Raw genomic sequence first — 26951 nt, 5'->3', positions numbered from 1 at the left:
CCACCTGCCCAGTCTGTACTGACTCAATGGGGGGCACCCAGGGTGTTCCAAAATACTCCAGAGTGCCTTCCTTGTTTATACACACACCTGACATTTGTTCCTTTGAAAGTAGCCCTCACTCAACTGTCTTCACATTATGTAAGTCTGTGGCTGGTCTTTTTGGGTCTGTGTTTTGCTTTAGTAGGAACACCCTTGGTCAATCTAGCTCAGCATTGTAATGCACTGGCTGGCAGCATCTCTTCAGGGTTTAAGGCAAGAGGAACTCTGTTTCCGAACCCTACTTGGCAATGCTGCTAGAGTTTGAACTTGGGACTTTCAAAGCCACTGAGCTGCAGCCCCACCCCAGGTATCCATGGTGGACTTTCTGCCTGATCCAGAGAAACCTTGTTTCTAGGTTAATAGTGACCTAGCTTGCAAAAGTATTGAGAGGACTGTGGGGATGTGTGTGTGCACACAGTGTTTGGTGTGTTTTAGCAAGACCTGAGTATAAGTGGTCAGGGGGAAATTCACTCTCAATTTTTAGCCTGGGAAAATGTCGCAGAATCATTTTTGTGCTCTGGATTGACGTCAGGCCCTCTCTTGGTACCCTTGGCAGCCACACACCATATACGTGACACCAGAGATGGGACATCTGGAAAAGTTGTCCACTGCCATGAGTGACGAGAGCATGCGTCTTTCGCCCCCAGCATGGCCCGGCTCTTGACAGATGGCGAGTGTATCGCTGTTCCGATTGCTCCCGTTAGAGAACCCATTTCGGTTCATAATGCTCCATTAAGTCAGGAGCGTCGTCAATGACTACATTAAAATGAAGTTGGCGAGAGAGGGCTGGAGGGGATTGGCGGGGGAGGGGCGAGGTGGAGGGAGAAGTGTAGCAGCAGACATTGTTATAGAGCAAAGGATAAAACCAAGCCTTTATATGCTGCGTGCTATTCCATCTGCAGCCATGCAGATCACAGAGCCGTTCAGGGAAAACGCTGGGAGTGTTGAACAGGAGGGGGGGAGGCGGAATGAGACCCCACGGTGCACACTAGAGGTGGGTTAATGAACCCCGAACTAGGACAGCCTGCGGGCTGGTAGTTCTGCTTCCACATTCAGCATTCCAGAGAATCTTGAAATGAGACTGTTTTTAAAAGAGAGCAAGTTTCCAGGCCACATGGGAGTGCACAGGTAGGTTTGAAAGCACACCGGTGATGCCTGCTCAGATCTCAGAAGAGGTGGATGGGGGAAAAAAAAGTCTCCAGGGATGGTTGTGGTTGGCTTGTGTGTGGCCTCTTGCTCATTCCTGTGACCAGAAAATCAAGATGGGTTATGCAAAAGGGATTTTAGGCAGGGCTCTTGTGGAGCCAGGGAGTGAACATGCAGAGTCAGGGCTCTGGCATTCAGCTTGCATGTGGTTCCTTCCCGTTGTGGTTCACAGAGATTTAGGGGTGTGCCCTCCCTGGGAAGAGCCCACAAAGAAGAAGAAAAAGCATAGTATGATTCGGAGGGAAGCAGGGGATGCTTCCATGCCAACTCCTAGGTTCAGAAGCAGCATCTTGTTGAAGTCTATTGCCTGTGGTCTGGCCGGGGTATCTGGTTGTGGGAAGCTTTTGACCTGACCCAGAAGGGGTCTGTTGATGTGGCTGCAAAGCTTGGGTTACTTGACCTGCTTTAGCTTTCTGCAAGCCCGGGGTTTAGAGAAGGAGTGATGGCACAACGAAGCTAAGGGACAGAATCGAGGAGGCGGAGTTATCAGCTTCTCAGCAAACTTCTGCCAAGAGTCCTGTTTGTGTTTTGACAGCCACAGAATCATGTGCCCTTGAATGCACGCTTCTGACCTTGCAGGCAATGTACGTTGGAGAACTGTGGTACAGTCCTTGTGTGTTTGTACACCCAAGGTGCATTCTGGTGCAAAAGCAGGGAGGTTAGATGAAACTGCATGGCTTCAAGGAGAAGCAAAGAGCACATGTAGGCATTTGGAGATGGAGGGGGGGAGGAATGAGGAATGAGGACTTGCTTTTTGTGGCTCCTGTGGGCAGGACTAGAACCAGTGGGCAGGGAAGTAGATCTAGACTAGATGCAAGGAAGAATTTCCTAATGAGGAGAACTGTTTTGCACTGGAACTATCTGCCTCCTACAGTTGTGAGTTCTCCCTAGTTTTCAAGCAGAAGCTACATGTCCCCCTATCAGGCATCCTGTAACAGATGCCGGGACTGAGCAGAGGGTTGGACTAGATTATCTCCAATGTGCCCCATTCTCAACCTTCCACGAGTGTGCCTCTCACAGGTCTGTGCGCTCTGCCTCCTACCCAGATTCATGCTGGTTTTAGCTAGCAACCAACCGGAACAGTTTGACTGGGCCATCAACGATCGGATAGACGAAATGGTGAACTTTAAGCTGCCTGAGCTGGAGGAGAGAGAGAGACTGGTTCGGATGTATTTTGACAAGCACGTCCTGAAGCCGGCCACTGAGGGCAAGCAGTAAGTATAGTATTTGGTGGGGGAGGGGAGCAGGAGGAGGAAATGGGAAGACCCAAGGGTGGAAATTCTTAGTGTGGTGTGATCTGAAAGAGAACAGCTAACTTTGCAGTGTTTTTCCAGGGAGCCAGTCTGAGTGTAGAGCGAGGGCTTGTATGTTCATAGTTTGGCAAACATTGGCAGTAGCCAAGCCAAAAGCTACGATAGCCAAACCCTTTACTTTCCCTTTCTTTGGGTCTTGTTCCCAAGCCTGTGTGTATAGAATCGCAGTGGTGGTTTCAGATCCCAACTTCTTGAAGTAAACCATGGTTAGAATGAACCATGGTTTGGATGTTACAGGAAAGTGTGGTTTGTTCAAAATGGAACGCGAGGGCTTTCAGGTATCTCCCTGCATGTCCAAAAGGAAGTGCCCAAGGCTGGAGATCACCACAGCTCGTTCACAGCCTTGAGGCTGGATAACCATTGTTCAGGGATGTTGCAGTTGTGACTTGATGACCTTGAAGGTCCCTTTCAACTCGGATTTCTATGATGCTATGAACTCAGCTCTTCCTGAATTCAGAACTACTCCTGTAGAAAAGCAGTATTTAAATATTAATAAGAATATTTAATTACAATAACTTCAAAAGATAGAATAAGAATATTTAAGTACAATAACTTCAAAAGACAGAATAATTTGGTGGGGCAGTGTTTCAAATGGAGCTACTGGAGTTGCCAATGCTATTATAGTTGAGGCGGGAAGGGAAGACCAACAAGGTTCTTTTTATCGAGCGAGGATCTTGCACATGAACAGTGTGCCTTAAATCCTTTCTGATGCACTTCAGAGAGAGAGAGCTCTCCACACCACCAAGGCTTGTCAGAGTTGTCTCTCTTGACAGGGCTTGATCTAATTGGGTGCCTTCAGAGGGTGGAAAAGTTGAAGCAGGCAGGCTCAAATCTGTTCTATTTAATTGTCTCTTGGCTTGGCTGTCACCTGATACCAACCCTTGTGCTCCCTCCCTTTAGACGCCTGAAGCTTGCCCAGTTTGACTACGGGAAGAAGTGCTCGGAGATCGCCAAGCTGACGGAAGGCATGTCGGGCCGAGAGATCTCCCAGCTCGCTGTGGCCTGGCAGGTAAGAGCCAAGTTCTGCCTTCTGCCAAGGCAGCCAGTTCTGTGGCTTTCAACACAGTTTTGCCTGCAGCCAGGGAAGGTTGTCTGCAGGCAGCTACTTCTGGGGTGGGTGTCCACAGTAAATAAGCAAGTGGCTATTAAAGGCTTCCCCTGGGGGCTGGGGATAAGAATAGGCCCTCAGTTTGGCTGTACTTGTCGTAAGAGGCGACTAAACAGCCACCGGGTAGATGGGACTCGTCAGCCTGGGAAGGCAGCTCATCTGCGAGAAGGAAAACTCTGATCCCAAACCTCCACTGCCTTGTGGCTACATCCAGTTATGGAAAAGGCTTCAGGGGTCAACCTCGAGGCAAAATCCGGAGCCGGAGTCCCTGAGGCAGTTCATGGCTGAACACAGTCACGTTCTGACAACTCCTGCGACGCCGCTGGAACCAACCGTATTGGCCTCTGCCTTTCCATTGGACCATTTCAGCGACGTGAAGAGGGGAGATTTGCTGCATGGGAAACAGTCTATCCCCCATATCTACTTTACCCAGGCTTTGCGCACTGGAGAGGACACTCTGTTCCAGAACCACCATTCAGAGCGCGATACCATAGTCTTCCGAGACTGAAGGATGCCAACAACAATTAAAGGCTTACAGTTGAGAGTTAGTCAGGCCTTGGAATTTGTAAAAATTAGATAAAGAGATTAGGGTCTCTTGATCATGAGCAGAAGCCTTTTCTTCCCCATTTAATAACCAGAAACCCAATGGGAAGAAAGCGGTGCTGTCTACCTGTTAACGCAGTTTAAAGCAATATCTGTTGGAGAACTCTGGTTTGTTTCATTTGAGGGTGTTGGTGGTTCAAGTCATATTTTTGAATCCTTATCCCTGCAAAGAAGCAACAGATCAGGGAGAGATCTGCATTTAAACCTTTGCTGCAATGTGCTTGATTACTGCATGCAGTGAGATGCTTGGGGAAGCATTCTCAAACATGGTTTCTTCCCCGTGTTGCAGACTGCAGTGGGACAGTCCAGAATTCTGCCACCATATTCTGTGTAGTAAGTAGGCAGATTGGGTTTACTTCCAGGTCGAAGGACATGATTTCTCAACAGGAAGGAATTACACACTGTCACAGGAGGCTTTGCGGGCAGGGCCCAGCTTCCTGGAAATCCCATCTTCTCTGTCTTTTGAAATGTAAAACAGGTTTCTAGTCCTTAAAGCTGGCGAGCTTTGCTTGAAAGTGTGTCAGCAATACTAAGTGCTGAAATCTCAGAAACCACCCAAGGCTGAATAATATTTCCAGTGGACTCTTGTTCCTCAGTGGCAGAACCAAAGCAATCTGTCAAAGAGAGCGTGTGCACATTTGTAAAGCACGTGCCTCTTTCTTAGGCTCACATCGGTGTCTAGTAATAATTTGGAATAGATGCTGCTTTGCCCGTGGGCCTCCATAGTGAGGTTTTTCTCAGCCATGTTGGCTCTGGCCATGTGGTCTAAAGGGTCAGCTCTGCCTTTTGAGTGGGCTACTGCAGGTGCTTTCCAAAGGTCTTTGGGCCACCTTATTCCCTAAGAACATAAGAACAGCCCCACTGGATCAGGCCATAGGCCCATCTAGTCCAGCTTCCTGTATCTCACAGCGGCCCACCAAATGCCCCAAGGAGCACACCAGATAACAAGAGACCTGCAAGGCCTCCTGGGAATTGTAGTTTAAGAACATAAGAACAGCCCCACTGGATCAGGCCATAGGCCCATTTAGTCCAGCTTCCTGTATCTCACAGTGGCCCACCAAATGCCCCAGGGAGCACACCAGATAACAAGAGACCTCATTCTGGTGCCCTCCCTTGCATCTGGCCTTCTGACATAGCCCGTTTCTAAAATCAAGAGGTTGCACATACACATCATGGCTTGTAACCCATAATGAATTTTTTCTCCAGAAACTTGTCCAATCCCCTTTTAAAGGCGTCCAGGCCAGATGCCGTTACCACATCCTGTGGCAAGGAGTTCCACAGACCAACCACACGATGAGTAAAGAAACAGTTTCTTTTGTCTGTTTTAACTCTCCGAACACTCAATTTTAGTTGATGTCCCCTGGTTTTGGTGTTATGTGTTCCCTGGGAGACTCTTGTTGCCTTCTCCTTTGCATGTCATTTGGAAACCTGCCGCTCCTCACTGCCTGAACTGTCAGTTTTCAAACCCTCCATCTCCTCTTGCTTTTTCCCTTCATGGGGTTGGGCCTTCCATTAGAACTTCCCTGAATCAGCTACAACCTGCAGCCAGTTTGTCCAGTACTCTCCAAGTCACAATATTGGAGTTTATTTATATTTGTTTTCCTGCATCTTGTCAAACGAACTGATTGTAATAATTCTTAGCTTGTTAATAAGTAATAAATAATAGGTAGTAATCAGCTTTCTCAGGCTCCAGTCCTGCATGCACTTCCCTAGGAGTGAGGTCCGTGGGTCAGACTTCTGAGTAGACAAGCATAGGATTGCCTTGTCAGCATGCAGAGTGCTTTGAGCTGTGTTGTCTTGCTGTTGCGCTGACCAGGAACCCTGTAAGATAAGTAAGATTATACCCATGTTGCAGGTGGAAGGACTGAGGCTGAGGAAGCAGCTTGCAAAGGCTCCTCTATTGATTCCATGGCAGAGGCCAGAGAATGTCTTCAGCTTGTGCTTTTTCAGAATGAGGAGGGGTTACTAATTTTGAATAAATTTAAAGATATTTTCAGAGCATTTGTTGAGTTCAGGAAGGGACGTGGTGAGGTGCCTAAGTTTCAAACGGCTGTTCAGGGTATAGCCAGTTGTTTGCAGTATTTGCATGGGTAAGTTAAATGATATAAAGGTGTCTGGTGATTATCTTAATCAGATAAAATGAAATTAGAATTTTGGAATATCTCAAATAAGGTTTTGGCTTCCTGCAAAGGCTGTCTAAAGATCCTGGCAGTGCTGCAACCTGCCACTTAACAGGCACAGGACAATACTTGCACATTAGATATGTGTTTGGAAGGGTCTCCTCTACTTTCCCTTTTATTTTCAAGCTCAATCCCTGATCCTTACCTGGGGAAGCCTGACACGGCTCAGGTCCTGAAACATCTCTCATAATAGAGCCTCCACAGCTTAAGAGCTTGTGATAAGGCCCCCTTCCAAATTCTGTCTTGTGAGAGGGCTCTGTGAGCTTACTGTGAGGCAGGGTCTCCTCTGCGGTGGCTCCAGTGTTAAGGAACTCATTGCCATAAGAACCCCATACTGGCCCCTCCCTGCTGACTTTCCCAAAGCAAACAAAACCATTGTTGGTTTCACTTGGGCTTTTGGAAACCTGACTGCTGTTTCTATCCCGCACTTACGCAGATTTTGTGACCGCATTTCTGTTCATTTCACATTCTTAACGATTGGTTGGTTTATTCAGTTTTATTATCGTATGGAGCTCTTATTAGTTTTCCTTTTTGTTTTGTGCACACCTCTTGAAATTAAAATGGGAATGCCGTCTGTGAATATTTGCCAGTGCTGTCCTCTGGGAAGCCTCTTCTGCCCATGAAGGGCTTACCTGCGGCATTTGTGGCGCCAGAGCAGGCAGGAGGTGGGTTGGGATCTGCTGGTAGATCACTGAATACAGGCTGGGTCTCGATATCTGTGGGGGATCCATTCCCAGACCCTCCTGCAGATATTCCGCGATGCTTCAAATGCTTTATTTTTGCCACTCTTTTACCCATTTTGGTTGTGTTCATTCCTGGGCAATAAAATAAAACTCCCTATTGCGACTGTCCCCACCTGCCTGGTATCTGTCTAATAATAAACAACACAGTCCTGGAACGTGCTGGAATCCCTAGCATGTATTCACTGCTGAAACAGAGACGCCTGCGTTGGCTTGGTCATGTCGTGAGAATGGATGATGGCCGGATCCCAAAGGATCTCCTCTATGGAGAACTCGTGCAAGGAAAGCGCCCTACAGGTAGACCACAGCTGCGATACAAGGACATCTGCAAGAGGGATCTGAAGGCCTTAGGGATGGACCTCAACAAGTGGGAAACCCTGGCCTCTGAGCGGCCCGCTTGGAGGCAGGCTGTGCAGCATGGCCTTTCCCAGTTTGAAGAGACACTTTGCCAACAGTCTGAGGCTAAGAGGCAAAGAAGGAAGGCCCATAGCCAGGGAGACAGACCAGGGACAGACTGCACTTGCTCCCGGTGTGGAAGGGATTGTCACTCCCGGATTGGCCTTTTCAGCCACACTAGACGCTGTGCCAGAACCACCTTTCAGAGCGCGATACCATAGTCTTTCGAGACTGAAGGTTGCCAATACAAATACAATAATAATAATAATAATAATAATAATAATAATAATAATAATAATACAGGTATTTATATACCGCCTTTCTTGGTCTTTATTCAAGACTTTATTCAAGGCGGTCTACATAGGCAGGCTAATTTAAATCCCCGTAGGGATTTTTACAATTGAAAGGAGGTTCTATCTTACAAGAACCACAACATTCAGATGTTTCTTTCTGATCTGGTTTCACATTCTGGCCTCCATCTTCCCACGCTCAGAGCAGATAGAATAACTCGGCTCAGCTTGTCAGCTGCTTCAAGGTCGCATGGTGCCGGTGGCCTCGAACTGGCGACCTTGTGGATGTTATCTTCAGGCAAATGGAGGCTCTACCCTCTAGACCAGACCTCCTGCCCGGAAGATGTTGATCGCCCTGCCTTCCCAGATTGCCAGCATTTCCGACAGTCCCGTTTGTACAGGAACGGGCAGGAGTTTTGCACCCGCCTTCATACTGGGAGGATGGCTGCTCCCTCGGGTGGCGGCAGCGAGGATGTCTGTCTGTTTCAGGGTGGGAAGGGGGTGCCAGTTGCTGGGTCCCGCATCTGGATATCCACCCCCTGTGATGCTTTTTTTAAAAAAAAAAAAAATGCTAGCCAGGAGCTGAAGTTTAAAGCCTCTTTCCCTGGTGCTTCAGAACAGGCAACTTCTGCTGGGCTTGAAAGCGGAGTGAATCTTTGCAGTCATCTTGCCGTGCAGCAGAAGGGCGGTAGTGCTGTGCCCCTGCTGTGCCTGGAGGCGAATCCCAAAGGGGAGCCTTAATTGTCACTCGCAATGGTGGCTTAATTTGTCTCCAATTCATAGTTCTAATTCCGTTTAATTAGTTTTCCTCCCCGCACCCCCGCACCTTCGCGGTGCTCATCTCTCTCCCGCATCGTGTCACGGGTGTGGCTCTGCGATGAGGTTCTTGCAGGCTGAGGAAGCAAGTGGAACAGGCTTGGATATGTCAGAAGGAGCCTCCGGTGCTTGGTCCTCACAGCTCAGAATCGCCTGCGTGAACTGGCTCCAGCCCATCACCTATCTGGGAGATGGCTGCCTGGGATCTGAGTGCGAAGCAGGGGCGTTACCGCTGAGATGCTTGCCTTTTGCATTTGTATCCCCTCCTTCAAGGAGCTGAAGGCAGCAACGTGTGGTTCAGTGGCCAGAGAAGCCTTGACTTTTATTTCCTCACTGCATGGTCCTAACCGTGTTGTGTACACCAAGTTCCTCTTGGTGATGAACAGGACTTCCTTTTCTGAATCTCACCTCTGTCACCAGTTCCATGGGCGGGCTTTTGGCAGGTCCCTCCCTCTCAACTAGAGTCCTCTCAGTCTGCAATACGGGGAGTAAAAAGTCAGGGATATGCCCTGACTTTGCAGGGCAGTGGTCAGTATTGCATTCAGGCAAAATTGCACGTGAAGCACTTCGGACACTCGGAGAACGCTGCCCTAACGGCCAGAATTGTTGTTCTATCCACTCTGTTCCCAGTTTAAACCAGTCTTCTAGGTCTCTAACCAGTTTGTGCAAAAGATTTGCCTGGCGCTAGGCCTCATCAGTGCAGGAAGGGTTGGGGGAGCGGCTGAATTCAGCAGAACAAGGGTTGCACCACAGGCTGAAAGCGAGCAAAGGTTTAAGGCAGTGGTTCTCACGCCGGAGTGTGGCGCCACACCAGCCAGAGAGCTTTGGCCTCTGCCCCCTTAAGGGGCAGGAAGGGGAGGGCAGCAGTGCGATCACAAGAATTGTGTCACTGTCGAGGGGCGCCGGGGCTTGCCTGGACTCGCAGCAGCCTCCTGGGGGGTGCAGGCAGTCCTTCGCCAGCCTCCGCAGGACTCCCCAACATGCCGAGGCAGGGTAGATAGCATTCGCGAAACTGAAAGTGGGTTGAGATAGTTGTTATGACTATCTCTGCATGTTGGGGAGCCCTGCGGAGGCTGGTACGGGACTCCCCGCGTCCCTGGGAGGCCTGCTGCAGGCTGCGGCGAGTCCAGGCAAGCCCCTCAACAGCGACACAATTCTGGTGGTTGCGTTGCTGCCTCCCCCGCAAGAACTGACAGTGGGGCTCAAATTCCCTGCAGGTTTAAGGTACGCAAGGATGTCTTCTGCCTCTGAGGCACTGGTCTTTGCGCCCGCATGCACATCTGGGCCACAGGGCCTCCTCTCTGCTCCCTCTGCAGCATCAGCTTCTCTCTCGGTCCCCTCCTCATCCAACGGAGTCAAATCTTCCCCCTGAGCATCTCTCTGCTTTGCGTAACTCAAATGCCTCTTTGACACTACTGCCAATCGCGTATGCTTCCTGCCCCCCCCCCCACTCCGGTTCTCTTCCGGATTAGAGCCTTTAAAAATTCTGCCAGGTTCACAACTTTGATAAAGGCCGAGTTGGTTTTGTTGTCTCACTCTTGCCGGGTCCTTTTGATCCAGATCGGCAGTGTTGCACAAAGGAGAGAGGGAGATTTTGTGTGTCTGTGTCTTGTGTCTCTCAGGATCTCTGACCTGGGCAAGCACAGTGTTCCTTTTACTCTTATCGGCACAGTTACTTTGTGGGTCTTAGTACTGCTTCATTTAATCTGGTTTCATTGTTCCTGTGGGGGACAGGCAAGGAGCTATGTAGGGCAGTGGAAATTCCCTTTTTCTCTTCTCTCCCCCACGACAGGAAACTTTGCTGCAGCCACTCATTTCACTTTTGACGTTCATCAGATGTTACTTCAAGCTTTCACTTTCCTCCATGAGGGCTAGAAACGTAACCGTTTTTTTAAAAACATGCAACCCATGCAAGAATCCCAAGGAGCAGAAGTGTATGTTTGTAATTACACTTGTATGCTGCCCTTTCGCCAAAGAACTTAAGAAAAGCATTCTCTCCCCCATACCTTTATCCTCCCAACAACCCTATGAGGTTAGACAGACTGGGGGAGAGTTGTGTGATTGAGGAGTAGGCTAAACCCTTTGATCTCAAAAGGGCTTAGACATCCCACCATTTCATAGGGTCAAGACCTTGGATGCTTTTCAAAAAGCCAGATCTCTTCAGACCTCAGAATATAGTATTGGCCGCAAAATTCAGCCACTGTGGTGGAGAACTTCCTCTGTCAGACCAAGAATGGGGAGATCAGGATTCAAATTCTGACAGCATGAAGATCTCTCTTTCCCTGTGCCTCTTCCTCTCTCGCAGGGTTGTAGTCTACCCTGTAGTTTTTGAAGGAAGGGTAGTAATTAAGTGAGCTAAATAAAATTCAACTTCCTGGAAATCCTGTTGTTTTTGTTTTTAATTTAAAAAACAAGCCCCCCCAAACTAAGTTTCTAGTCCTTATTGAGGCAATTGAATATTGCCCACCTCACCCCAGCAGTGTCTTTTCTAGTGGCTGTCTGCTGGTGTTCTTTTGCATCTTTTTAGATTGTGAGCCCTTTTGGGACAGGGAGCCATTATTTATTTAATTTTTTTCTCTGTAAACTGCTTTGTGAACTTTTAGTTGAAAAGCAGTATATAAATACTGTTAATAATAATAATAATAATAATAATTGAATATTTACAAGCATTGCCTGGTGACACTCAGAAGTCAAGCAGGTGGAAGAGTTCAGTTTTCAGCAATTTTGGGGGAGGCAGGAATTCTGTTGCTTGCCTCCTGCCATCACTTCTTGCCTCCTGCCACAGAGCAAATGAAACTAGGCTTTTAATAATCTGAAGTAGTGAGATTTGCAGAGCACCTGTGCCAAAAAAGAATGGAAAAAATGTCATGTTGTATTTGCATAAGGGTATACAGGTTGCAGCATTCAGCTTTCCTGGATTTGGGGTGATTTTTTTATAATTACTACACTAAGTATATATAACACACAGCCCTAAATGATTGATTTTTATTTGCAAGGGAATGGGTTTGTTAAAACCGATAATCTCAGCTGGCCAGGGAAAAGGGCAGCAGACGAATTTGGAGATCATTAGTATGTTGATAAGACTGTACTTGTATCTTGCTCCTACAGGTACCCCGTTGCTATAGTGGTTTTTGAGTTTCAGGTCTAGATCTCCCTGTCTTACGATCAGCAGCACAGAGCTTCAGCATAAGCAGACCAGAGCCTGCTTGTTGGTTTTCAGAGAGAAAATGTGTCGAAGTCCTGTCTGCATCCCAATGAAGGCAAAAGCGCAGTTTTGCCTGGAAGGGATGGCCGCGCTCTCTCCTGCTCGCTTTTCCTGACAGCTGGGGCCCCGGGCAGCTCTATTTTTAGAAAGTCATTGAGAGAACCAGCCGAGTGTGAACTGTGCGGCTCCAGCCAGGGCATTTGCGATTGAAAAAATAAATGCCAAATTTGCAGGCAGCCTTGGCCAGGAGGACGAAGCCTGCTCCTTGGTTGCCCTCCCCAAACCACATCGAAAAGGAAGCGCTCTGTTTGCAGCACCAAAACGCTGGCTCTTCCTGATGCCAGGCTCCCATCTTGCGAGGGAGAGCGTGCGTGGGCAGCTTGGGCGAGCATCAGTCCGTGAAATTCCAAGCACGTGAAGTTGCCTTGGTGAGATGCAGACTTTGTATCACGGGGGCTGGGGGTGATCTGGCGAAGAGGCAGCGCTGCCTCGAACCAAAGCAGAAGACTGCCTTCCAAAATGGATCCAATTCCTGCTGGTTTCAGCTGAAACTAGGACTCTGCAACATTTGACGAAGCTGATTTGACAGGAAGCAAAGAGACATTCTTTTGTACAGGACGTAGTTTTAGTGGACAGGGTTGGCTTCCCCAAGGTGCGGTGATGGCCACTAGATGGCTTCAAAAAGAGTTGGACAGATTCTTCTGGAGCACAGGTCTTCTGTCCATAGCTACTAGCCAGGAAGGCTCTGTGTAAAAAGGCAGTCTCCCTCTGAGGACCAGTTCCACAACCAGAGGCAAGCTGCGAGGAAGAGCTGTTCCTTCTTCCCCTGCTTACTGACTTCTCCGAAAAAGCTGGTTGGCCTGTGCGGGGAATCAAGATACCAGACGAGGTTGGCCTTCAGCCACAGCTCTTCACAGAATGCCTTTTGGGGGCTAAGAAATTTCCATCACATTGGACAATTCAGCCAAAACTGTGTTCCTTTTTGACTGGAAGAAATGTCAGCTGATTGCACCCATTTTCATTGATTATCCTTTTATAACGGGAGGTGCATCGTACTTCTGCACTCCCCAGAGAGAGTCTTTGTGACTTAAGAGGCATGTTCCCCCTGTGTGTGCACAAAGGAGAAATGCCTCCTTTTGAGGATTTTGTTTGCCACCCGTAATTCTGTGCTAAAAATAATTTTTTTAAAAACAAGAATTGCTGCCCAATTTAACTACATACCCATGAATTGAAGCACCTGGAGAAAAACAATTTTGTTGTTTTTCTGTGGTCTTGTGTGTGTTCAGAACCGTCAAATGACGTTTGATTCTCTCTCTCTGCCCTGCAGGCTGCAGCCTACGCATCCGAGGACGGAGTGCTCACCGAGGCCATGATCGACGCCCGGGTGGCCGACGGCATCCAACAGCATAAGCAAAAGATGGAGTGGCTGAAAGCCGAGGGGGTGGAGCCGGGGAAGAGCCAGCCATTGCCCCTCGCTCTGGGGAAGGGTGTATGAAGAACCTCGTGGAGGGGGAAGAGGAGAAGGAACGCAGAAAAACACGCCGAACTGTTGGACCTGAAGCAAAGAATGATGGGAAAATTTTTATCTTGCTGGAATCATGTTGGAGAAATGCTGGGGGCATTGTGGCAAGGTTCGGTGCATTGGGCCCTGGGTCTTCTGATTTTTTTATACCTCAGGGTGGGGCCTGGAATAACTGTGCTTGTGTGTACTGGCCCAGGCCAAAACCAATACATTAAAAGTGCATTTCCTTGCCAAATGGCAACCACCCGGCTTCTTGTTCGCACCTGAGTTTCTTGGGGGTGTCAGTTCTGGTTCTCCTTGTGTGGTGTTCTCTTAGCCCAGGGGTGTCCAGAGTTTTTGCCAGGAGGGTCACATCAGCTCTCTGACACTATGTTGGGGGCCAGGGAAAAAAGAATTAATTCACATTTTAAATTTGAATAAATTTACATAAGTTTACATAAATGTATATATTAAAGATGAACTTATATGAATGAATGAAGCTCTTGCAATAGCTGAAGGCCTCTAAAAGGCCTTGCACAAAGCAAGGCTGGCCTTTCCTTTGCTGCCACTACTGCAGATGTGAAACAGCAAGCAGTGGAGGGAGCCCTCATCCCATAGCTCATGCAGGAGGTCAAACAGTGGCCCTCACGCTGAGAGCAGTTGCGTCGGGCCAGCATGGGCTCCAGCAAATCTCCAGAGGGCCAGAGGCTGATTGGAGATTGGGGGCTCCCTGAGGGCCGCATTGGGAGTCCTCGAGGGCCACAAGTGACCCCAGGGCCGGGGTTTGGCCACCCCTGTCTTAGCCCATCCCTTAGGAGGCAGTATCCATCTGCAGGTAATACAATAATAATAATACAGGTATTTCTATACCGCCTTTCTTGGTTCTCAGATTTCTCCTTAGACTTTATTCAAGGCAGTTTACATAGGCAGGCAATTTTTTAAATCCCCGTAGGGATTTTTACAATTTGAAAGAAGGTTTCTATCTTTCAAGGAACCACAACATTCAGGTGTTTCTTTCTTGATCTGGCCGCACATTCTGGCCTCCATCCTCCCACGCTCAGAGCAGATGGAATAGCTCGGCTCAGGTACTGTTGTTCATGCAAAATATAGGGGCAGGGAGTTGTACAACTGCCCATGGTGATAAGGGTGTCTCTTCCACATTCATTGTATTCTCTGTACATTTTGTCGTTGAGACTTGGATGGTCTTTTCTGACCATGGAGAGGTAGGTATGGAGAGCTGGGGTCAAAGGTGTACAGACCTCTCTCTCTTCTTCCCCTGCAGAAGAATTATAGATTGCTGGTTACTGGGAATAGTTGTCACCATTACTCTCCAAAAAACGGGGGGATATGTTTCCTGATACAAAGGTTTCCTTCAGATGGAAAACGCTTGCTTATTGTTGGCTGGGCAGAAAGAACATTGATGCTGTTCAGGTGAACAGGGCCATCGGCAACAGGAGGTTAAATGTTTGTAGCTCATCCAGAGCCCTTGGCATAGATTGGCAAAAGGATTAATATACCAACGGAGTCTGGAAAAACTGAGCATTTCCGTTCAAGTTTCTCTTTTATGTGGATGAATCAATGGTTAGACTGGTTGACTCCTATTGGTTTTTCAGGAAGCTTAGTAAGATATAAATAATATTTGTTTGGGAGATTTCTATACTGTAGTGGTGTCAAACTTGCAGCCTGTAGAACCCCTTCAGGTGACCTGTGAAGTTTCAGGGCTACCCCCTCCAAATGTGACTGGACTCCGGTTTCGTTCAGGGGGCGGTCCTGGAACTCCAGACCTTGGATCACCGGCCCTCAGCAGTTGCCATCAACTGAATGCGGCCCCCGTGATGAGGTAAGTTTGACACCCCTGCTATACTGCCTCTCCCCAAGCAATATAGAATACATATTAATCCTACTCTACTTTGAAGGAGCTTAGGGTGATGTATGTAATTCTGTCCTCCCTGCAAGGTAGGTTTGGCTGAGAGTGTGACTGTGAGCTAAGGTCACGCAATTTCATAGCCGAGAAGGGATTTGAATTTCTCCCCCCATCTGATACTCTAAACCTGGACCCTGGGGCCACTTGTGGCCCTTGAGGACTCGCAATCTGGCTTTCAGGGAGCCCCCAGTCTCCAATGAGCCTCTGGCCCTCCAGAGATTGTGGGACGAGGGCTCCCTCCACTGCTTGCTGTTTCACATCTGTGATAGGGAGCAAAGGAAAGGCTGGCCTTGCTTTGTGCAAGGCCATGAGCTATTGCAAGACCTTCATTCATTCATATAAGTTCCATCTCTAATATATTCGTGTATGCAAATTTATTCAAATTTGAAATATAAATTCTTTGTTTCCTGGGCCCCCAACACACTGTCAGAGTGATGATGTGGCCCTCCTACTAAAAAGTTTGGACACCCCTGCTCTAAACCACTATACTGATTCCCAGTATTTATGAATACATATGTAAGAGCTGCTGCCGAATAATGGTTAAGAAACTGAGCTGCAAATCAGAATTTCCCTGGTTCCAATCCCTTCTCTCAGTTGATGGAGGGAAGTCCCTCCTGCTTGGCCTCAGTCTTCCCCATCTGCAGCATGGGCCCGTTTCATTTACTTAAAACAGATCATATCCTGCCTCTTTTGAAGAACTCGAGGCAGCTCACAAGTATTGAACACTGCCAAAAAAAACAACAAAACTTCTAATTCAGCCATTTTCAACCACTGTGCCGTGGCACACTGGTGTGCAGCGAGTGATCCTCAGGTGGTCCACAGGAATTGGGGGGGCAAGGTCATTTATTAATAGGGCCAATGGGAGATGTGAGCCCCCACTGGTAGCATGGTGTGCCTTGTCAATTGTCAAAAACCTGGTGGTGTGCCTTGACCATTTTAGTGCCTTGTCAGTGTGCCCTGAGATGAAAAAGGTTGAAAATCATCGCTTCCTGCCATGGGGTGTAGCAACAGATTGCCCTTCCCCACCCTCTGTGATGGATCTTTTTCTCCTGTGTCAGGCCCAGCAAAATAAGAGACGGTGATTGATGGCCAGGCCAAGGGGGTGAGAGAGAAGCAATTAGCCTGTCTCCAGGCTGGGATGCTTTGTGTGCGAGAGATTCACTGACTTGGTATTGGTTGTGACGGTCAGTGACGGATAAGCTCATTTCCCCACCTTGCAGCTGGCAGGAAATACAGTTGCAATAGGCTGCTGTCTTGTAATTCACAACCCAGGGCGGATTTGTCTTCATCCAGCAACAAGCTGCTATTGTGGTAACTCATACTATGTAGCAATTCTTTTTCCTGGGACCCTCCCTTCCAGAGAACTGGGAAACCAAATCCATTCATCTAACTTTTGTAAGTTAGTGGGAGGTGGTATTAAAACTGGAAGGAAGAGGAAACCATGCCTGGATTATGATCCTTCCAACCATGGATCAAGTCACCTTCACCCTAGGTCTGAACCCAGAACTAAATGGAAGCATCCCTTGTGCTGCTGTGGGCTCTTCCCCCAGTGGAGTTTTGTTTTTTCCCCCCAGTTAGAGGCTAGATGGCCACCCATCAGGTATGTGGTAGCAGCTGCCTGCCCTGAGCAAGGGGTTGGACTAGATGACCTCAAGGGGACCTAGAATTAACATTACAGCAGAACCAAATCCAAAAAGCTTCAGAGTGACTCAGCCCCTGTGTTTTTGCCACAGCTGTGTGATTATTTTACTACTTTCATGATCGCTGCCCTACTTTTTGGCATGTTGCTGTGGTTCTTCCAGTTTTGTAGCCTGTGTACAAAATATTTCCTGCACCTGGAAGGGGATATGTTGCTTGGTTTTCTAATAAGGCTAGTTCTCACTGTTTTCTCACCTGAACCAAGTAAGGGGAGAAGGAAGCAAAGGGAGAGACTTGCTAACTGGGCCACCCCCTGCCAACTGGGCCAAGAGGCAACTTTGAAAGTGTGTTGGTCCTTGCTTAGTGGGGGGAGAGCAAGTGTCCCTCTTCACCCCAGCATGGTGACTTTCCAGCTTCCCCCTGCTATATATGAGAGGACACCACTTTGAAAGTGGCCCTAGTAGCAAGGTTCTGCACTCACCACCTTCCCTTCCCTGGTTCAGGTGAAAACACAGGGTAAACACGCACACCCTGACCTGGGCTTTTAGGGAGAGAAAAGGCAGTGTACCCTAAAGGGGAGCTGCTTTAATCTGCATTGTACCCTAAAGAGGATCTTGACATCCAGAGCAGCTTTGTGTCAACTTGAGCATCTGTTCCCATCCCAAGGCTGCTTTTGTGCTTCTGTACCCTCTGCGCATGCCTTGCACCTTTCCATCGCCCTCTCTGCTGCCAAAGCTGTCGATTTTCATCAACCCACTGCTCAAAAGTGGCAGGATCTAAAAACAGAGCCTGTCCTGCAGCTAGAAAAAAAGTCACACCCTCCCCCTCCATCAGCACCATGCTGCAAACATCCTCCGAACCTTGTGAATGAACACAAGAGCTTCCTACACAGGCCTCTGCTGAGAATTCTGGGCAGATTTACCAATCGCCTGCCTCCTCCTCTATCTCACCTACGGCCTTGCCTCAGAAGTGGCTTTTTTTATTTTGCTTGGATCTCTTCTTTCTCCCCCAAGCCCCAAACTCTGGAAAAAAAATCCCCTAAGGAGCAGAGGTTGGAGCACAAACAGGATAGCCTAGTAGAATTTTGGGCAATTAAAGCAATTAAAATGGATTCTGGGGCAATTTAAATCTTGGTCTATCTAGACTGTAAGCCCCTTGGGGCAGAGAGCAAATGGCAAATGAGTGCATAAATACTTGAGGTGGCACGGAAGAGCTTTGCTGCCAAAAGGTGGGCTTCAAAACCACGCGCCAGAAGAGGGAGGGGAGTTACCCAGGGTACCCTGCTTTGGTTTTGTGCAACTTAGGAAGACCTACCTGGGAGAAATACCTTCCAGAGCTGTAGCCAAGTTTATCCACAGCCCTGCTACAGACTAAAAAGCTTGTGGTGTTTTAAAGGCCAAGAAGTTGCTTGAACGTGCATGAACCAGACTGCATCTTGGCTCTGTTCCCAGCATATGGTAGACTACCCTGGCCCAGGGAGCTTCATTGCTTGCATCCTCATCTTGCACACTTGATAGCTGCTGCTGGCCACCTCCCACCAGGAGTTCTTCAAATCTTTTGCAACCATCTTGCCAGGATCCAACCCCATCTTCACCTAGTCCAGGATCCTATTTCAGCGGACAGGTAGATGCTCCTTATAAGCCCAACATGTCACAGGTGAAAGAATTGTCTGCCTGCCCACCCCACCCTCATTTTTGATTCCCAGAAGCTGGTATTCAGAGGTAGACTGACTAAGGAGGGTCTACTTAGCAGTAAATAGCGACTTCCAGACATCCTCTACACCAGGGCTACCCAAACCCCCGCCCTGGGGCCACATGCGGCCCTTGAGGCCTCTCAATGTGGCCCTCAGGGAGCCCCCCAGTCCCCAATGAGCCTCTGGCCCTCCAGAGATTTATTGGAGCCCGCACTGGCCCAACACAGCTGCTCTCAGCATGAGGGCGACTGTTTGACCTCTCGCGTGAGCTGTGGGATGAGGGCTCCCTCCACTGCTTGCTGTTTCACATCTGTGATGCGTTAGTGGCAGCAAAGGAAAGGCAGGCCTTGCTTTGTGCAAGGCCTTTTATAGGCCTTGAGCTACTGCAAGACCTTCATTCATTCATATAAGTTCATCTTTAATCTATTCATTTATGCAAATTTATTCAAATTTTAACCGTAAATGAATTCTTTCCCCCCCCCCCGGCCCCTGACACAGTGTCAGAGAGCTGATGTGGCCCTCCTGCCAAAAACTTTGGACACCCCTGCTCTACACTAGGGGTGTCCTGGGGGACCAGATGCAGACCATGGAAGCTTTTTATGCATCCCTTGGTTCTCCCAGCACCACCAGCAGCTGCTTTGTCTCAGCTGCTCTCACTACAGATTTTTTTTTTTTTAGGGGCCACTTCTTACTCTCCTCCGCTGTGAAAAGTGCCCATTTATTCAGTTGAAATGTATCATTTTAGATGTAGCCAAACCCATGAGATGTCTGGCCTGGTGATGGAGAGAGGGGGACATTGAGGGCTGGTAACCCCAATTGCAACCCTTGCTGCATTCTCTTTTACCCATCACTAGGAGGACGCCCTCCTTGTATCACACAAGGTGGTAGCCTTTACCGTAGAATGTTGGCAAAAAGCTTTTTGGAAGTCTACATATGTACATACCTACTAGGCCAACCCTTCTTAATGCTTTCCCAGAACCTTCAGAGAGATGGGAGGAAGTTGAGTGGAGATACTGGTAGGGGAGGTAGCCCCCCTGCATACCTCCCTGCAAAGATTGGGATTGCCTGGACACCAAACATTCCCTAATATCCCATGGCCACAAATTGTAAAGGCTGAACCATTGCAAAGAGCAGAAAAGCAGCCAAGGACATGTCCCTCCCTCCCCCCACGTGTCCACATGTGCTCTTGTTCCAGTGTAAGCCAGCCACCGTTCATGGTGCAAGGACTTCCCCCAGCGGTGCAAGGACTTCCCCCAGCCATGCAAAAACCTTTGAATGGAGAAAGCACACAAAACACAGTGGTGAGAAATTAAAAGGCATTTGAAAAGCGGCTGTGAAAATATATATGTACTGTATATATAGAGGTAAGATCTATATCTATAAATAAGCAAGATGGAGAACAGAGAGAGACAGACATGAAGGTGGCAGGCGGTTCCTTCGAATCGTCCCCATCCCTCCCACCCTGCCGCACACAAATTAACACATGGGCGCAACTTTTGCACAGAGGAAGCAAATCAAACAAACCATCGATTTTTGTGGGGTTCATCTTGGCGAATTTCCTGTGGTTGTGGGCTCTTCTTTTTTTTGGGTTGTTTCATTCGCTCTCCTTTTAATCACACAAGCATGGCAATCAAACAATCAAGAGTCATCACAGACAGAGTCAATCTTTTCAGCAGGAGGGTCTGTCCAATTTTTTTGTTTGTTTTCACCTTTTTGGGAAACAGAACGAGAGGGAGGGTCTTTTGGGGGGGGGTCTTTTCAACCACAAAAATCAGCTAAATAATAGTGTTTTGGCTACGTTTTAGAGATGGCTACCAACAGACCACGGTGTCTCCTTGGAGCTTGGAAAGCGATATGGGATTTGGAAACTGGCACTCAGCTGACCTGCAGATTTGCTCAGAAACCACATGGAGCCAACTGGACCTTGCTTCAGAGGTAGCGCACCTCAGGCCAAAGGTGACTCGAGGCCTCCCTCCTACACAGAATTGCACTAAGGATGTTAAGGCATTTCTGCCCAATGTCGCATTTATGCAACAGGGACCAAATGTGTACACCTGGGGGCTGGGCAGAAATGGGTCACCCAAGAGCGCATTTGGTGTCCTTAGCCTGCGTTCAGTGCCAGACAGTTTCTTGAAGAATATTTTTGAGCTTTGGCGGTGACAGACATTACTGCTCCCCCCTCCAGTTGACCCCACAGTCCAATTCCCCACTCTCCGTCCCTCGAGAATCAGTAAAGAACAATTCATTCCTCGGCAATAAAAGCCACTTCTTGTTGTTGCAAAATTTGCAACGTGTGCAAAATGCATGGGATATCTTTATAAAGACATCTTGTGCAACTCATCCGGGTCTTCCAACAACCTGACCTGACACACTGTCAGACAGGCTCCACCCCCCCATTGCTCCAAGCCCATCCTGGCCCCACCCCTTTGACAAATCAAAACCTCACGGGCTCCACCCCCTAAATGCTCAAAAACCACCTTAGCTCTGCCCACTGACAGCTGCTTTAACCCCTTCCAAGCAGCCTAAGCTTCTTTGAATCTAGGTCATAGGTGCACACACAACCCTGTGTTGGATTGGGGGGGGCACCCTTCATCAGCAGCACAAGCCCCCTTCTCCAATATTGCTTTGTCCAAGTTGTTCCTTGTTAGCCTGTGTGCCTTCATTCCCACGAGTGCATGCATGCAATTCTGTTGGCTTATTTGCTTGTAGCGTAAAGCGGAAGCCCCCAGGAGTTCATATAAAAGAGGCAGGAGATAATTTTAAGGAAAAGTACCAACAAATATATAAGTGCTGGGAAATGCCTGGTATTTCAAAGGGGGGGGGGGAAACAACCAATGGCTTTGCCCACTCTCAATTTGAAGGGGAAATGTTTGTGCCTTTAATAGCTGCCTCGCAGGCAGAAATTCACCCAGTGCAGCTTCTCCCATTCCCTAACAGCAGCAGTGGAAAAATCAGCTCCTTCCTTTAACTCTCTGCAACTTTGCTCTTGAAGCCACAGAAGTCCCATTTTGCACGAAGAGTTAGAAACCCTCTTTCTGAGCCAGGGTACTGCGACTCTCCATCTCACTGGCCACATCTCTCATCAACCAGGGCTGTAACACGTGCATTCCGAATCATCGGTTTAAAAACAATTCATTTTTTGTGAACGACGGAGTTAATATACAGGGTGAACCGACAGTAGGTGGAATAGGGTTTGTGTTCGGGTTATACTATAACAATGGTGCTCATTATAACTATGGCGTTTGTGTTATATTGTATTTATTTACTGCCCACCTACTTTTGGTTCACCCTGTATATGTGCGACAGTGTCAGGGCAGGGGAAGAAAATGCCCCCCTCCCGTTACGACAACATCAGGGTTGATCCACACTATGGATTCGTAACATCGCAAAGCCACTGTGGAGTTGGGATCGAGGTATCTGGTCTTGTGTATGTGACAACAATTCCAGGCTGTCGACACCCCAGCATCTAGCCCAGGGGTGTTAAACATAAGGCCCAGAGGGCGGGATGTGGCCCGCAGAAGCTTTTTATCCAGTCCTCAGGCTCTCAGTGGCTGAGCAGTGCTGAGGTGTCACTGCTGCAAGGGCAGCCCACATGAAAATTGGCTCTCCCATATCTTGAATAATGACATCACTTTCTGCCTAATGACATCAGTTCTGGCCCTCAGCAGGCACCACAAATGCTGTTTGGCCCTTGGCATGAAACAAGTTTGACACCCCTGATCTAGCCCAACCCAGCCTGTGTCAGTCCTTGATTTTGACATGCATAGGGAAGACCAAGAACATGCCACACCGTGACCCCAGGAGAAACCATCGGTCAACCCCGAAAAAGTGGGATGTGCTGAAACATGCAGAAGACCAGCCAACTCCTTGGTGGTTTCACCATTTGCCATAAAATCCTACAAAATGGGGCATGTGTTATTAATAGATGCCTTCAAGTTATCTATATTCTGCAACTAACCCCTTAGCAATGCAACATAGATCAAGGGATATTATTTTTCAAGGCAGGAAAGGGGGCGGTGGACACAGACTCCAGAGCATTCATGTCATCAAAGACATGTCATTGAAGACAATTTCACCAAAGCCAAATGGAGTTAACACCAATGTGAGGTCCAAGCAATTATTGGCCTGACATTCGGCAGACGGGACAACTGTTCAAAGTTCTACGTGGCGAGTCGGAAATGGCAATTCCAGCGAGTCAAACTACAGAGCCCATTCATTGATGAAACAAGGGGCGGGGGGGGGAACCCGAACCACATGGAAGAGATTCCAAAACAACCAAAGTGGGGGTCACACACGCGCACACACAGATGGGCCATCGCTACCGGACAGGACGAATCTCGAAAACCAAACCAGCGTGGAAAAGAGACACCCTAGCATAGGAAAGGAGGCGAGGTCAGGGGAGGTGGAGACAAATCAGAAATCGGTCAACAGGGCACCCTCAGGCCGAACTCACCTAAGATGAATGGGGAACAACAACAGATTTCCAAACAAACAAACAGAAAAGGCTAAAAGTGACGGTTCAAGAGACCGTCGAAGAAGCAATGGGCTGGAAGTACAATTCACATCCCTCTTTCCGTTTGATTTTTCTTTTTTGTTCTTGTTTGTTTGTTTACATATATACACAAGTCCACCATTAAAATGGCAACCACAGTGCAATGTCTCGGGCGCCACTGGGCATCCGGGACAGGATTGGTTTGTGCATTCTCTGTGTGCCGCAAAGACACACCGGTTGGGTCACTAAAAGGAAGTCCTTAGCCGGCACCCATGGAGGGGTGGCCGCACGGGCGTCTCCCTCGACGGACAGTCACGGCCGGTCCGACCACCTCTTATCAGTCCTGGGAGAGTTCAGAGGTGTCTGGGGCTTGGATGCCCATTATGATACAGCTTCTGTTTGATATGGACCATGTTCCCGGTGGTCTCGTCGTACTGCCTGTGGTGGCGCTTCCTGAAATCCTTGAAGTTACAGAACTTGGGGATCCAAGACCAGGAATTGTCTGGAAACACAAGAGGATCAGAGAGAGATCAGCATGCCCAATATTACGGTAGCTATAAGAACATAAGAACATAAGAACAGCCCCACTGGATCAGGCCATAGGCCCATCTAGTCCAGCTTCCTGTATCTCACAGCGGCCCACCAAATGCCCAGGGAGCACACCAGATAACAAGAGACCTCATCCTGGTGCCCTCCCTTGCATCTGGCATTCTGACATAACCCATTTCTAAAATCAGGAGGTTGCGCATACACATCATGGCTTGTACCCCGTAATGGATTTTTCCTCCAGAAACTTGTCCAATCCCCTTTTAAAGGCATCTAGGCTAGACGCCAGCACCACATCCTGTGGCAAGGAGTTCCGCAGACCGACCACACGCTGAGTAAAGAAATATTTTCTTTTGTCTGTCCTAACCCACCCAACACTCAATTTTAGTGGATGTCCCCTGGTTCTGGTATTATGTGAGAGTGTCAAGAGCATCTCCCTATCCACTCTGTCCATCCCCTGCATAATTTTGTATGTCTCAATCATGTCCCCCCTCAGGCGTCTCTTTTCTAGGCTGAAGAGGCCCAAACGCCGTAGCCTTTCCTCATAAGGAAGGTGCCCCAGCCCCGTAATCATCTTAGTCGCTCTCTTTTGCACCTTTTCCATTTCTACTATGTCTTTTTTGAGATGCGGCGACCAGAACTGGACACAATACTCCAGGTGTGGCCTTACCATAGATTTGTACAACGGCATTATAATACTAGCCGTTTTGTTCTCAATACCCTTCCTAATGATCCCAAGCATAGAATTGGCCTTCTTCACTGCCGCCGCACATTGGGTTGACACTTTCATCGACCTGTCCACCACCACCCCAAGATCTCTCTCCTGATCTGTCACAGACAGCTCAGAACCCATCAGCCTATATCTAAAGTTTTAATTTTTTGCCCCAGTGTGCATGACTTTACACTTACTGACATTGAAGCACATCTGCCATTTTGCTGCCCATTCTGCCAGTCTGGAGAGATCCTTCTGGAGCTCCTCACAATCACTTCTGGTCTTCACCCCTCGGAAAAGTTTGGTGTCGTCTGCAAACTTAGCCACTTCACTGCTCAACCCTGTCTCCAGGTCATTTATGAAGAGGTTGAAAAGCACCGGTCCCAGGACAGATCCTTGGGGCACACTGCTTTTCACCTCTCTCCATTGTGAAAATTGCCCATTGACACCCACTCTCTGCTTCCTGGCCTCCAACCAGTTCTCAATCCAGGAGAGGACCTGTCCTCTAATTCCCTGACTGTGGAGTTTTTTCAGTAGCCTTTGGTGAGGGACCGTGTCAAACGCCTTCTGAAAGTCCAGATATATAATGTCTACGGGTTCTCCCAAATCCACATGCCTATTGACCTTTTCAAAGAATTCTATAAGGTTCGTGAGGCAAGACTTACCCTTACAGAAGCCATGCTGACTCTCCCTCAGCAAGGCCTGTTCATCTATGTGTTTTGAGATCCTATCTTTGATGAGGCATTCCACCATCTTACCCGGTATGGATGTTAGGCTGACCGGCCTATAGTTTCCCAGGTCCCCCCTCTTTCCCTTTTTAAAAATAGGCGTGACATTTGCTATCCTCCAATCTTCTGGCACCATGGCCGTTTTGAGGGACAAGTTGCATATCTTAGTCAAGAGATCTGCAACTTCATTCTTCAATTCCTTAATAACTCTTGGGTGGATGCCATCAGGGCCCGGTGACTTATTGATCTTTAATTTATCAATGAGGTCTGAAACATCTTCTCTTTTAACCTCTATCTGACTTAACTCCTCAGTCAGGAGGGGCCGTTCGTGCAGCGGTATCTATCTAAGGTCAAACGTTCTGCCAACTCAACACTCCATCTAAGGTCAAAAACGTTGGTCCTCTCCTAACTCCTGCTAAGGTCCCTTCATGCTTTCAGATAGAACGGAACGGTTAACCAATTAACTTTCAATCATATACACGCTTATCTGGGAGTAGGTCCCACTGAACTCAACAGGACGTATTTGTGAGTAGACATGCACAGGATCGGGCTCACACAAGAAGAATCCTCACTCAGCAGTCAAGGGCCTATTTTGAACGCAGAAGGCTCCAGGTTCAATTGATCCCTGGCATCGCCTTCAGGTCAGGACGGGGAAGACCTGAGAGACCAAGGAGACGATCCACTAAACTGAAGTTATATGCTGGTATGAGCTGAGGGGCTTTTCTCCATCACAGAGCACCTTTTTTTGCATGCATGTAGAAGGGTTCAGATTTCATCCCAACTGGAATAGAAAGCAATACTTTGAAAAGGGGCCACCAGCTAGGAGAGAAAAGTGGGCCAAATGGATGGGCCAATGGCCCGACTCCCAGTAAAACAACTTTGGGTGTTCTTTTTAAAGGGGAGGGGGCATTACTCAGTCTCTCTAGTGGAAGGTCCCAGGTCTGAACTCTGAATGAATTCAATTCATCGGTTGAATCAATTAAGGGAGTGGAGTGGTTGAGGAAGTCACTAGAGCATAGCAGTGTCCACCAGATCCATTGCCTGAGGCAGTCTCAGTCTTCCTCATTGATGGCCCAACCATCCAAAGTGACTAGCGGCGGCCTAATTTCAAAAATATGCAGTTCAAAGCCAGTAAATAAACCAACTCTGAAAGAGCCAAGAACTAAAGGCAGTTGAAATCATCACAGGGGCAGAAATTCAGGTTGAAGCACAGCGAGAGAGACATGTTTCACAGCTGAGAAAAAGGGAGCTGAAAGGCCCTGCTGTGCAAGCGCGCCCCACAAGCTGGACATAGCAAGACCAAAGGGGCTTGATCCTACATCCCAGCCGGCTGGACCGCTGATGACAACTGAATTCAGAACTGGGGACTTTGAGGACAGAAGCAATGGGCAGTTCTGCAAATATTTTTGGTCCAAAACTGTGAAGGCCTCGTGGGTGGTGGCTTCAGGGATGGGGTGCACACTGAGGACATCCCCCCATGAGGTCTCACATCTGAGCGTATATTCTGAGGACACCCCCCCCCCAAATGAGGTCTCACATCTGAGACTGGGCCAGTTCCCCAGGCAATGCTGCTTCCCTGGTAAGCCAGGATTCGTGCCAACACCCGAGAAATTATGAGAGTGGCTGTAACCAACTGGCTTCTTCTCCATTCCCATATATTATTTCATAATCCCCATTTGTTCTGACCTGTTACCCTGCACATGCCCGATCTCGTCTGATCTCGGAAGCTAAGCAGGGTCAGGCCTGGTTAGTACTTGGATGGGAGACCGCCTGGGAATACCGGGTGCTGTAGGCTTATACCATGATCTCGGAAGCTGAGCA

General features: G+C 48.4%; 1 protein-coding gene and 1 pseudogene across 1 annotated transcript in view; both read left to right on the top strand.

Moving 5' to 3' along the window:
* The window catches only part of LOC136659986 (ATPase family AAA domain-containing protein 3), a 43752-nt gene extending 30085 nt beyond the window's left edge, over positions 1-13667 (top strand). Inside the window, exons 14-16 of the mRNA XM_066636911.1 lie at positions 2292-2459; positions 3459-3567; positions 13224-13667. Coding sequence (XP_066493008.1) covers positions 2292-2459; positions 3459-3567; positions 13224-13391 — 445 coding nt within the window. The 3' untranslated portion in view covers positions 13392-13667. The remainder of the gene's footprint in view (positions 1-2291; positions 2460-3458; positions 3568-13223) is intronic.
* A 13139-nt stretch (positions 13668-26806) lies between these two features.
* On the top strand, positions 26807-26925 carry LOC136660994 (5S ribosomal RNA; annotated as a pseudogene).
* Positions 26926-26951: the final 26 nt, after the last annotated feature.

The sequence above is a fragment of the Tiliqua scincoides genome, chromosome 9 (assembly GCF_035046505.1).
Source record: "Tiliqua scincoides isolate rTilSci1 chromosome 9, rTilSci1.hap2, whole genome shotgun sequence".
Classification (NCBI taxonomy): Eukaryota; Metazoa; Chordata; class Lepidosauria; order Squamata; family Scincidae; genus Tiliqua; species Tiliqua scincoides.
This window is presented reverse-complemented; position numbering and strand designations above follow the sequence as displayed.